Source organism: Nuphar pumila, chromosome 12 (assembly GCF_984573655.1).
Source record: "Nuphar pumila chromosome 12, dmNupPumi1.hap1.1, whole genome shotgun sequence".
Classification (NCBI taxonomy): Eukaryota; Viridiplantae; Streptophyta; class Magnoliopsida; order Nymphaeales; family Nymphaeaceae; genus Nuphar; species Nuphar pumila.
Genome location: NC_143260.1, coordinates 8,113,214 through 8,125,213, shown reverse-complemented (window position 1 = coordinate 8,125,213; position 12,000 = coordinate 8,113,214). Strand labels below are relative to the sequence as shown.

General features: G+C 40.9%; 1 protein-coding gene across 2 annotated transcripts; it reads left to right on the top strand.

Annotated features, from left to right (window-relative positions):
• Positions 1-866: 866 nt before the first annotated feature.
• On the top strand, positions 867-10,324 carry LOC149819872 (uncharacterized). Of its 2 annotated transcripts, none has more exons than XM_089983418.1 (16): positions 867-1,793; positions 4,348-4,469; positions 4,564-4,652; positions 4,737-4,781; positions 5,092-5,185; positions 6,158-6,200; positions 6,289-6,389; positions 6,515-6,579; positions 6,791-7,287; positions 7,371-7,458; positions 7,539-7,676; positions 7,897-8,465; positions 8,561-8,696; positions 8,782-8,844; positions 8,924-9,055; positions 9,876-10,324. In XM_089983418.1, exons 1-16 carry the CDS (start codon positions 1,582-1,584, stop codon positions 9,987-9,989), a joined length of 2,508 nt encoding a protein of 835 aa, XP_089839544.1. In that variant the 5' UTR covers positions 867-1,581; the 3' UTR covers positions 9,990-10,324. The 2 variants fall into 2 exon arrangements, with proteins under 2 accessions (XP_089839544.1, XP_089839543.1); XM_089983417.1 differs by having other exon boundaries at positions 872-1,793; positions 6,146-6,200.
• The last annotated feature ends 1,676 nt before the right edge of the window (positions 10,325-12,000 follow it).

Here is a 12,000-nt window from a genome sequence, read left to right as displayed (position 1 = left end):
GCACCCTAAGCTCCCGCTTTCTATCATGTGGCAGCAGCGCAAGGCGGCCTTGATCACTAAGTTCGACGCAGTTTAAAAGCTGCTTAGTGTTTTTGTCTTGAACTGGATAACAAACCAAGCCGCTTGCAGCTCTGCTCATATTCAGCCAGTAAAATAGGCTGGGCAAGCTGAACGCAAACAATGAGAATCTTGCTTGACTTGACTTTTTTTTTTATATATATATATAACGAGGAACCCTTGCCGAAGGAAGAGCCCCGCGACCATCCAGCCTTACATGGCCCACCTCTAAAAGCTATGGACACACCAGGGTTTGATCCGGTGCCTTCATCACCCTCGTAATCGCCCTGCTGGCTAGGCGGGCAACGGGTGGTATCTTGCTTGACTTGACTCACATGAGCTTGTTAAGTAGTAAAAGTAATCTTATTTTTTAGATTTAAAACAATGTATTTTGTTTTTAACAAGTCCACTCAAACTCAGCTTCTTGTGAGCTCAACCTCAGTTTGGCTCGTCACAAGAATGAGTCAGCCTTAAACACTTGAAGCTCGGTTCGTTTACCAGCCCTTTGAAAAAGGCTTAGGTTGGGTATCTAAACATCCAAAGACTAGGTAAGTCGACAGGAGAGAGGAGCCACCACAGCTCGGCTCTTGGCTCTAGCCGCGAGAGAGAGAGAGAGAGAGACCCTCGGAAAATGGGGGGAGGGTTTAAAAAGACGGGAAAAGGACACGCAAGAAAAGAAAGGCTGACCCCACGGCGGCGTATGAATAACAACCACCGTCCATCAGGAGCCGGATTCCGGCCGCACACCGGAAGGCCCACTTTTCCGTCCGCTAACGGCCAGGGGGGCGCCTATAAATAGGGGCCTCCCCGAGGAAGGGTGTCCGAACGGGTTCGTGGAAGCGTGTTGTCCGGGGATTCGAGAGAGCCTGAATTTCCGAGGATTATTTCTCCTTCCCAGGATTCTCCCTTCATCGTCCCCGTCTATCTAGTGTTCTCTCTCTCTCTCTCTCTCTCTCTCTCTCTCTCTTGCTGGAGCAGGAGATTCCAGGATTTTCAGATTGGTTGGAGCGGGAAAACTCTGGATATCGTCGGATTTTTGTGGAAAACTCTCCGGAGAGGTGAATTTGAAGGCCGGACCAGTGCGTTTCTATCCGTTTTCTTTTGAGTGCGGTGACGGCGAGTGTCTTTTTCCGGTTCGGGATTACGGCCGAAACGGAAGCTGCTTCTGGGCTGGTTTTTGTTGGTTTTGATCGCGATTCGGTCGAGACGAGCAAACCACAAGGGATTCTCTGGCTGAGATCGAGTTCCTGTGCTTCATCTCGTCTCTTCCGCCTTGAATCTCTCGGTTCTGGCGCCTCTTCGGGGTTGTTTTCCGGTAAAAATGAAGTTTTTCAGGGTTTGCGCCTGAGAAAGAGGGTAAAATTTCGGGATAAATCCTGATTTCCAGCACCGATCTGGGTTTTCTCCTTCCCGGTTCGTCGATTGTGGGCCAGCGGGAAGGATCGGTTGGGTTTCTTTGTATGTTAGGGTTAGGGCGAGCAAAGGTCAAGTTCCGAAGGACGCAGGCTTGGGATTCCGACGAGGATGGAGCAGAAGAGCATTCTCGTGTCCGCATTGAGCGTCGGGCTCGGCGTCGGCGTTGGGCTGGGTCTGGCTTCCAGCCAGACTGTGGGCAAGTGGGCGTCGTGGTCGTCTTCGGCGATCAATTCCGAGCGAATCGAGCAAGAGTTGCATCGGCAGATCGTGGACGGGAAGGATAGCAGCGTCACGTTCGATGAGTTCCCATATTACCTCAAGTGAGCAGAGTTTCTTAGTTGCATTGCTTACTGGACCCTTTCCTTTATTACTGAAACAACATACTGGGTTTCTATATGCTTCCATTCACTAATATTGTTCTTGGAAGTTATTCTTATGGTCATTGTCATTTCAATAATCTAGATAAAGGGATCAACCGTGTCCCTCTAGGATTCCTTTTTTTTCATTTGTTATTGTTATTGAAGTTATCTTATCCGTTTTGTTCTATTTTATCTAGGAAGAATCTGCCATGGTACTCTAGGAAATATTTTATGGTTGACTCTCTACTATTTATAGTTTTTTTCTTCTTACTATTAGATTATTGGTGTGCTTTCTTTGTTGTATTGATTGGGGGAATCTGGAACGCATCTAAATGATCATAGATGAAAGAGACTTCCGTTTTTTACTAGCTTCCTAAATATGGGAATGCTCATGGAAGTTGGGTAATGTGTGTGCCTTTGGTTTTCTCAGATGTAAGTATCCATATTGTGTAGAAAAACTAAACGGATATTTTCCTTTTAGTTGTGATATCACATATGTATATATCCTCTCCTCCCTGCGAAGAGCCTGTTTGGGTATGTTCTGTATCTCGTCATCATGTAATGGAAGGTGCCTTTGTAATTTACACAAGCATCTCCTGGTGGTCGATATGAAAAAAAAGAGTAGCGGGTCTGTATTAGTGCATCCTTGCCAATATGGCCCGGGTAGACCATAACTTGATGTCCTGATTTGCAACCCACGTTGGGGTGGTGTACAGGTATTCCTGCACCAAATGGTACCTATAGATGTATAGGTACCTAAGTGACAAATAGCGTGGTTTTTTTTTTGTTGGGGTGGGGGGAATCAATACACGTTTTAAACAACAATTTCTCGCCATATTTTCAAAATATCACAACATCGTTGTTAAAATGTAAAATTGCATTTTTACCATGATATTTACATCTTTAACGACTATTTTTGTGTAAAAAACGTGTAACTTTATTTTTATATAGTTTTATTTTATTTCATCATAAAAATGTATTTTTTATTTTTTAATTTACTTATTGTTGCTGATAAGAGCATGAAAAGTATAAAAGTTTTCAATTTCACACGAGAATTTGGTTGCTGATATTTGCTGTTTTAAACATTGTCACTATGATAGGAACATACCTTTGTGTTGGTTTGGAAACTAGGCTAGAGTGGTGCACGGTAGCTCTGCACCAACAATGTCTGTAGATGTATAGGTGAATTACCCCTCTTGATATCAGTCCAGAGTGCGGATCAGGTCAGGGGTATTCCTGACGGTAAACTTTCAAGCAATGTTGTCAAAATTGGTGTGAATCATCTGATTCAGTCCTAAAGATGCCGATTAAATGTTGATTCAAATTCATTTTCTTAATATTTTTTAAAGGAATTAAATTTTTTAACATTTTTTTATTGTTTAATGATACATGCCATCTGATGGTAAAAAGGTGCCGATTCAAGATCGCTTTCATTTTTTTAAAGATAACTATTCACCTAGTGAACCATTTTTAACAACATTGCTTTCAAGGGTCCCTTGGATGCTGTTCATCCATGGCAAAAGCTAGAACATCTCTAGTGGACATTTGAACGGCAGTGGATGGTTGAGAGCAAAAGTTCCAGTCGTGGTGGTTGGGTGCCATTCCTCTAGTGGATGCTCACCATCCAAGGGACCTTGATGGTGATACCATCGGGGGGTTCCCCTGACCTTATGTTTGCTTGTTAATCAGGGTTTGTCATCCGTAACCATTTTGATATGTGTGTCAACATCACGGAGAGGGCCAAGCATATAACACTGATCTTCAGCTGCTTTCTATCTTTAGCACTTCCAAGGCATGACATTACCATACTTATCATGATATGTTATCCACATACTTCTTGACTCAATTTACACGAGCTGTCTTTTTACTCTTTGAGTGTCCTCAATGTGCAATAGCAATTTTATGCTTAACGTCAAGTGCCTTTCTTCATAATTACCAAGAGTATATTATGGGAGGTGGACTTCTGTTCGGGGACTGGGCTCCAATACAGAACCATACTTTGAAATGAGAGTGGCGCAGTCTAGTATAGGTCTTACATGGGGGCAGTATTGATTTTATTTTTTTCACCAAGTGTTGTCTTGTAGGCTGCCCGGTTTATGGGAAAAAGTAAATTTCATCTAGTACAATGTATGCATGATTTGTTTTTTACTTGTTTGTTCACTATGTTATACATATTCACTTGCATTAGTTGCAGTTTATCTTGTGGATGGCCTTTGGGTCATAAGGTCAAATAATGGTTTAACATGGACATACCATTAATATGCATGCCAGATTTGTTGTTTGCTAGTTATCGTTTTTGGTTAGAGCTATTTAAATTATCATTTTAGGCTTGTGTAAATTCTGGTGTCTTTCTAAAAGGTACCCTTTAATGTGCCATGAAACTATTCTGACAATTTATTGAAATGATTTTGCATCATTATATTTTTAAAAGTGTGTTTTATCACATAAATTAGTGTATCAATTTTGTGTTTTGGTTGAAGAAAAACTGACATGTGTTCACTTACAATGTCAACAGTGAGCAGACGAGGGTGTTATTGACAAGTGCTGCATATGTACATCTAAAGCAGGCTGATTTTTCAAAATATACAAGAAATCTTTCCCCAGCAAGTCAGGCCATTTTACTGTCTGGTCCTGCTGGTATGTTATGTGCAATTCCATTCCATTCTTTCTGAACTTTTAGTTTCTTTTGGTACTACTGTTCAAGTTGGTTAAATATCTTCCTTGACCACAGAGCTTTATCAACAAATGCTTGCCAAGGCTTTGGCTCACTATTTTGAAGCCAAGCTCTTACTACTTGATGTAACCGACTTCTCCTTAAAGGTCAGAACCAAGAACCATATTTAATCACTTTCATATTTATTACTTGTTTGTGGCTGATAACAAACTGGCTTTTCTCAATTACAGATACAGAGCAAATATGGCAGCAGCAGCAGCAGTTGTGGCACTGATGTAAGTTCTTTTTTGTTTTTCCCTTGATAAATTGCAAGACTTTTTGTCTGTACATGCAGTTACTTGAGTGCATGATGCAGTTTTTATGGTTTCTCTTAATTTTCACGTCTCATGCTTGCTTGTGTTCTGGTTTATGCACTGTGCATGACCACATGATTTCCTCCTGCTCCTTCTTTCCTACCTCCTGCATTCACTATGCATTATTGGCAGAAAAGAGAAGCAAGCTTTCCAAGAGTGAACGAGATTGGATTCCATTTTAATCAAATGTTGTTTCGTACTTTTTCATGCAACATTAATCCTCTGCTTGCAGACTTTGAAGCGATCCATCTCTGACATGACATTGGAGAGAATGTCAAGTTTCTTGAGCTCCTTTTCCATTCTGCCTCCACGTGAGGAGCCTAAAGGTATTGAGTTAGATGGTTATATTCTTGCCATAGAAATTAGCCTTCATGCTAGTCATTCTTGTCTTTTCCTCATGGAAGGCATGACAATGCCACTACAGCTGGTACAATATCTCAAATTCTTTGGCAGCTGCAGGATAACTGTATAATCTCAACTCTCGGTGTTTTTTCAGCATAATCTTCATATATGCAACATAGTCGCAGATATGGGCTATATTTTGAAATTATAGCTATAATATCTGTATAAATTCATAAAAGGATACTAAAGGTAAAATATCACGACATTTTGATAATATCATAAATTGATATATCGCGATAATATCATGATATTATCACACGAAGATCACATTATTATCAATTACTTTTTACTTTTTGCTCTATATCTCAGCTATGTTTTTCTTTTTTCTTTTATATTTTTACTTGTTTTTTTTATTACATGTGTATTTTATTATCTAAACATGCTATTTTCTTACTTATTTCTGCTATTTTTATATTTAAAAAAAACTAAGCCCCGAGTTTTTTCCAAGATTTATCAACTAAACCTATATTATCGTAGGAAATTGCCTTGCTGAGATATAGCCGAAGCCGATATTTGTGACTATGATATGCAAAAGCTGGATGACAGGTTTTAATAACCTCATTTGGCTGCTAATACTGCAGTCTGTCTTGTAACCCTAGCGCCCCCCCCCCCCCCCCCCCAAAAAAAAAAAAAGGAACAACGAGAAAATGGAACAGGAACATGTTTAAAATCCCATGTGGGATCATTCTGTTCAATGGCTGAATTAGTATTTATCAGATACTGTGACTGAACAGTATCATGGTTGTCAATTTTTAAAGTTGCTTCAGTTATGACATATGGGAAGTCAAGATGATTTTATAGACCTTTTAAAGACATTGTTGATGGTAAAGTATCAAGAATTTCCTATCATATATTTACTTTTCTGGATTCAAACTTATTCATAGGTTCCATTGCAGGGACCTTACGGAGACAAAGTAGTGGTTTGGATATGCGGTTAAGGTATATCATTTTTGTGATAATTAAGTTATAATTGTCTTCAGTTTGGCTATATGTTTTTTCTCTGAATGTCCTATCAATTTATCTGCAGAGGGTCTGAAGGCACGCAAAATGGTCCAAAGCTTAGAAGAAATGCCTCAGCTGCTTCAGATATCAATAGCCTTGCATGTCAGGGTTCTCCTGTGAATCCAGGTAACGTTAACCAATGCCAAGGCTGGTTCATGCAATTTGTGCTGTATATCCATTCTTGTATATCATTTTATACAGTATATCTTCTTATCATTCTTGTATGTTGCCTTGCCTGTTCTGAATTTCAGCTCCTCTCAAGCGCACTAGTAGCTGGGCATTTGATGAGAAAGTTTTTATACAGTCCCTTTACAAGGTGAAGTCCTACACTTTATGCTTTTAGGACCTGGAAGCAAAGTTGCATTCAGGCGTCTTCTTTTTTTTTCTCTCTTCTCAATCTTTTATTGAGGCTGGTATACTTTGTTGTTCTGGGGAATAATTCTTCTTGCCACTTGTTAACCCTATGCTTAGTTTTGTAAACTATTGGCGTATGACTGATCAAATTTAGTTTTGGTTTTACTGGATAGGTTCTGGTCACAGTCTCAAAAACAAAACCTATCGTTCTTTACATCAGAGATATCGAGAATGTTCTCTTTAGATCCCAGAGGATTTACTCCTTTTTTGAGAAAATGTTAAAGAAACTCTCAGGATCTGTTCTCATCCTTGGCTCAAGAATGTTAGATCCTGATAACGATTTTAGAGAAGTGGATGAGAAGTTATCTCTATTGTTCCCTTACAACATTGAGATTAAACCACCTGAAGATGAGAACCACTTAGTTAGTTGGAAGACACAATTGGAAGAAGACATGAAAATGATCCAGTTTCAAGATAACAGGAACCACATTACCGAGGTTCTAGCGGCAAATGATCTTGATTGTGATGATCTTGGTTCTATCTGCCTTGCGGACACAATGGTTCTGAGTAATTACATAGAAGAAATAGTGGTGTCTGCATTATCTTATCACCTAATGCACACCAAGGATCCTGACTACAGGAATGGGAAGCTTGTTATCTCATCCAAGAGGTAAGAAACGTTGCCTGTTTTTGTTTTGTTCTTTAAGGCCCCATAACTGCATCTTTTCACACGATACAACCATTGTATAACAGTCTGTCACATGGATTGAGCATATTCCAAGAAGGGAAGCTTGATGGCAAAGATACTCTGAAACTGGAAGCTAATGCAGATGCCCACGAGGTATGGCTGTTTTTATTAGTGTAAGGCCAATGAATTTTCAACCAAAGATTTCTGCCTCCCACAAATTCTTCATCTTTCAGGGGAATGAGGAGGAAGATTCAGCAGCTGCCATAAAGCCCGAGGCAAAATGTGAATCAGCAGCAGCTGAGAACAAGGGTGAGACAGAGAAGCCAGTTTCAGGAGTGAAAAGGGATGGGAATTTGATGACTCCAGCCAAGGTACCTGTATTTCATGCTGTTACCCTTTTCTCATGAAAATTTGTTTTCTTGTTTTTTCATATAGTTCTCCATCAGTGTTGTAACTCTGATTGACCACCTTTGCCCTTATTTATGATACCTATAGCAGACTGAAGTTTTGACTGTTATTTCTGTCTTCTATTTTTTATAACATGATCATGTTTCTGTCACTAAAAGATTATTGTATTACATTCTTGAACAGGAAGTTCCTCCTGATAATGAGTTTGAGAAGCGCATCAGGCCTGAAGTGATTCCTGCAAATGAAATTGGAGTAACATTTGCAGATATAGGTGCCCTTGATGAGATAAAGGAGTCACTGCAGGAGCTGGTCATGCTTCCACTTCGAAGACCCGACCTCTTCAAAGGAGGGCTACTAAAGCCTTGCAGAGGTATATTACTATTTGGACCACCTGGGACGGGGAAAACTATGCTTGCCAAGGCAATAGCGAATGAAGCTGGAGCCAGTTTCATCAATGTCAATATGTCTACAATCACTTCTAAATGGTTTGGTGAAGATGAGAAAAATGTCAGAGCTCTCTTCACTCTTGCTGCAAAAGTTTCCCCCACAATCATATTCGTGGATGAGGTTGACAGCATGCTTGGGCAGAGGTCCAGAGTTGGTGAGCATGAAGCCATGCGCAAGATCAAGAATGAGTTTATGACCCACTGGGATGGGCTTTTGACAAAACCAGGTGAACGGATCCTTGTCCTTGCTGCTACCAATAGGCCATTCGACCTTGATGAAGCAATCATCCGACGGTTCGAGCGCAGGTATACTGCATGGTAGTTGCATGTATGGAGTGCTTACATGTGTATATCTACTTGTGCGTCCAATTTATTTCAATAACCATGAACATGGTGCGCAGAATTATGGTTGGCTTTCCTACATCAGAAAACAGAGAACAAATCTTGAGGACTCTCTTGTCGAAAGAGAACGTGGAAGGAATTGATTATAAGGAACTTGCTGCCATGACTGAAGGATATAGCGGGAGTGATCTGAAGGTGAGTTAAAGTGCATGCATCTGGTTTTACCTACTGCGTCAATATCTCTTTTTCAGACTTTTAAATGCTCTGTCTTTTGGTACAGAATTTATGTACGACTGCTGCATATAGGCCTGTTAGGGAGCTACTGCAGCAAGAATTGGAGAAGGTAAAGCATTTGGTGAGATCTTTGTACAATAACTTTTATCTTGTTTTCAAGCTTAGTCTAAAACCACTGCAACTGATAGGAGCGGAAGAAGAAAGCAGAAGAACCTGATAAGGCAGGGGAGGAAGCTGAGGCTGCTGAAGGGGATAAGGAAGAACCAGTAATTACTCTTCGGCCTTTAACAATGGAAGACATGAGGTTTGCAAAGAATCAGGTGAGAGCCATTTCCATGTAATAACAAAAGTCAATTCATGGCTTGGGCTCCTTACTGAGGTTGGGTTGTTATATAGTGTCTAGCTAGCATTTGTGCAACTTGGTACTGTTTGTATTCAAGTGGAGATCACGTTGTGAGGGAGGTTGCCCCATTGTTCAAAACTGGCAACTGGCGTTTAGGCCATAGGATCTTAGACGGATCTACCTTGCTATATCAGGGAAGGCTATTTGCTTCAGGTGTGGAGCCGCACACGCTCATTGAGCTAAGGAAGATAACCTAACACTTGTTAGTATTAGGACAAGCCAACCCTGATTTTGGTCTTTGGAGATGGTAATGACTTATTTCTTGCAGTATTGATATCTCTTCTTTGGTTTTTCTGTCAATGGTCGATATGTATAATTGAATCATTCTGTTCATGTAAGTCAAATTATGAAGTTAAATATTAGTTTTCAAACCTCCACCAGCACAGCATGTCTAGGCCTTGCTACCATTTATTATGAGACATATAACTTAGTTAATTGCATCTTCTTAGTGAGATCATGAGACATGATTAACAAGTGGACGGAACTAAGGAAAGAAGAAGACCATTGAATATTTGGAAGGAGGCAGTTAGAGGGAACATGAAAGACTGTAAAGTGGCTGAACTTATAGCTTTAGATGAACATAAATGGAGAAATAGGACTCGCAAAGCCAATCCTATATAGTTGGAAAAGGGCTTGATGATGATGATCTTCTTAGTTCCTATTCCCACATCAAAATTTTGCTCTTTTTTGTCTTTCACGATGAATTAATATTTTGACTCTGGATTTTACATCCACAGGTGGCATCAAGCTTTGCATCTGAAGGATCCGTCATGAATGAATTGAAGCAGTGGAATGAGTTATTCGGGGAGGGTGGTTCAAGGAAGAAGCAGCAGTTGACATATTTCCTGTAATATAGATGCAAATTATTGGGTCTCATTTTCTGGCTGCAAAGTGTTTAAGAATACTGGAATCTGCTAGCCCTCCCCAAACCTGGTTGTTTGCGGGTTTTTGTCATTTGTGAGGGGGCCTTGTTTATTAGTATAGGGAGATAGCAAAATATCTATATTATATAATATAGTGTACTGGTTTTTCTTCTTTTCTGGTTCCAAAATAGCTTTTGTACCTTAGGATGATGGTTGTGTGTGTATTATGTTAGTAATAAGAATGAATATGAAAATCGCCACTGGTTTGTGTCCATGTACTAAAGTAAAACATAATGAGAATGAAAGATTGCATGTTTGGTTTTTTTCTTTTCCTGCTAATGAGTCTATCTACAATTTTCTTTTATGGGGGTGTTTGTTACACGAACGATGTGTTGTGCGCATGAACGCCGAACCATGGCTTGGAGGTGTGCAAACTTTGAAGTAGAGCTCCTTTTGAAGACCGTCTCGTTGTTGCCTCTTGTAAGTGCATGGGTTGTCTTTCATTATAATTTGCTTTTTGGACATTGTGTCTTTCACTCTATTACATTGTTATTGTCTTTTGTTACTTTTAGTGCTTTGTATGTGCTCTTGCTTGTCTTCTTTGCATGTTGCTCATGCATTTGTTGACACGTTACCCCATGTTTTGGTGATTGTCCCTTCTGGGTATCATCGTTGCTCCTTTGTCCGCACCTCCTTGGGCCTTTCAAGTGCTTCTGATTGGGCATTCGCTTCCCACGTGGTAGCCTTTTATCATTGCTTCCTCAAGTAGCTTTGGCTCAACAGTGCCCACGAACCGTGTAGCTATTGGGACTTATTCACCCCCGCTTCTCAAGGCTCATCTAGAACTCACTCTAGATGCCGCACAGGCTCCCAATTCAACCCATGAAAACCAGAGCAAGTCGCAATTGTGGGTCAAAGACGTGCTAGCAATAGTCGTTCTACTCTCATTATGTCGGGGGAAGAGATTGCTCAAGCGGCACACAAGAAGGGGCAAGTTAGCTCTTCTGGGGTGCAACCACCCGCCTCAAGCGTCTCTATGGCCCCTCCCACAGTGGGTTCCTTGTCACCTCCCATGGCAATTCCACATCATTGCCTGATTAAAGACCACGTAGTTCGGCTTAATGCACACGTGCATATGAGTGCCACCCTCAACTTGATTGGCTCCATTGTTTCCAATGTTGGGGAACAACACGAAATCATGTATGTGGATATTGAAGACTCTTCAGACATGAGTTGAAGAAATGACTCCTCTTGGAGAACAAGTTAACAACTTGCAAGCCATGCACACACAAAGTGTTTGAACTGGTGCCTTTGCTTACCGAAGTTCCTCAACTTTGGGACCATGTAACTACTCTCGAGATGAAAAACTTGGAACTCACTACCAAGAATAGTACTCTTGAACGCCTTCTCCAGGGGGTTCTTTCTAGTGGCGGTGTGGTAATCCGCCAAGAGATACTCATAAGAAAGCTTCCTGATCCATTGTGCTTCACTGGGAGCTGAGATGCTAAGTTGTTAGATAAGTTCCTTAAAATGACTCAAATCCAAGGCAATGGTCTAAAATTGATGTTGCCTTCTTTTTCTTTATGGGGGGAAGCAAAGACATCAAACACAGTTTGATTCAGATAGATACGTGGGACCACTTCAAAGCGGAAATGCGAGAACACTTCTTTCTTAATTATGCAGACTTTGATGCCCGTAACAATCTGTTATCCCTTCGACACATGGGGTTCAATTCACGCCTATGTGAAACCATACTTGGACATCCCAGATTTGCCAGAGAAGGAATGCTTCTTCTTCTTTATGAATGGTCTCCAAAATTGGGCTAAGCATGAGAGCCACGTGACTTGGCTAGTCCAATAATTGTTGCGAAACATCTCATCAACTACCATAAGGGCGATCATCAGTCCACGATCGTCTCTGATAGAACCTGACTCCCAGAGAGGCCCACGAGCTTAACGGGCGGGCTGTTGGCTGTGGGCCGGGGTTTTCCCAACGGGCC

What these genes read in the sequence shown, in the direction of transcription:
- LOC149819872 (XM_089983417.1), top strand. Translation starts at nt 1,582, where the DNA reads ATGGAGCAGAAGAGCATTCTCGTGTCCGCATTGAGCGTCGGGCTCGGC. An exon ending in CTAATGCAGATGCCCACGAG is followed by an intron (nt 7,459 to 7,538) that starts GTATGGCTGTTT and finishes TTCATCTTTCAG; the next exon opens with GGGAATGAGGAGGAAGATTC. An exon ending in TGCAGCAAGAATTGGAGAAG is followed by an intron (nt 8,845 to 8,923) that starts GTAAAGCATTTG and finishes TGCAACTGATAG; the next exon opens with GAGCGGAAGAAGAAAGCAGA.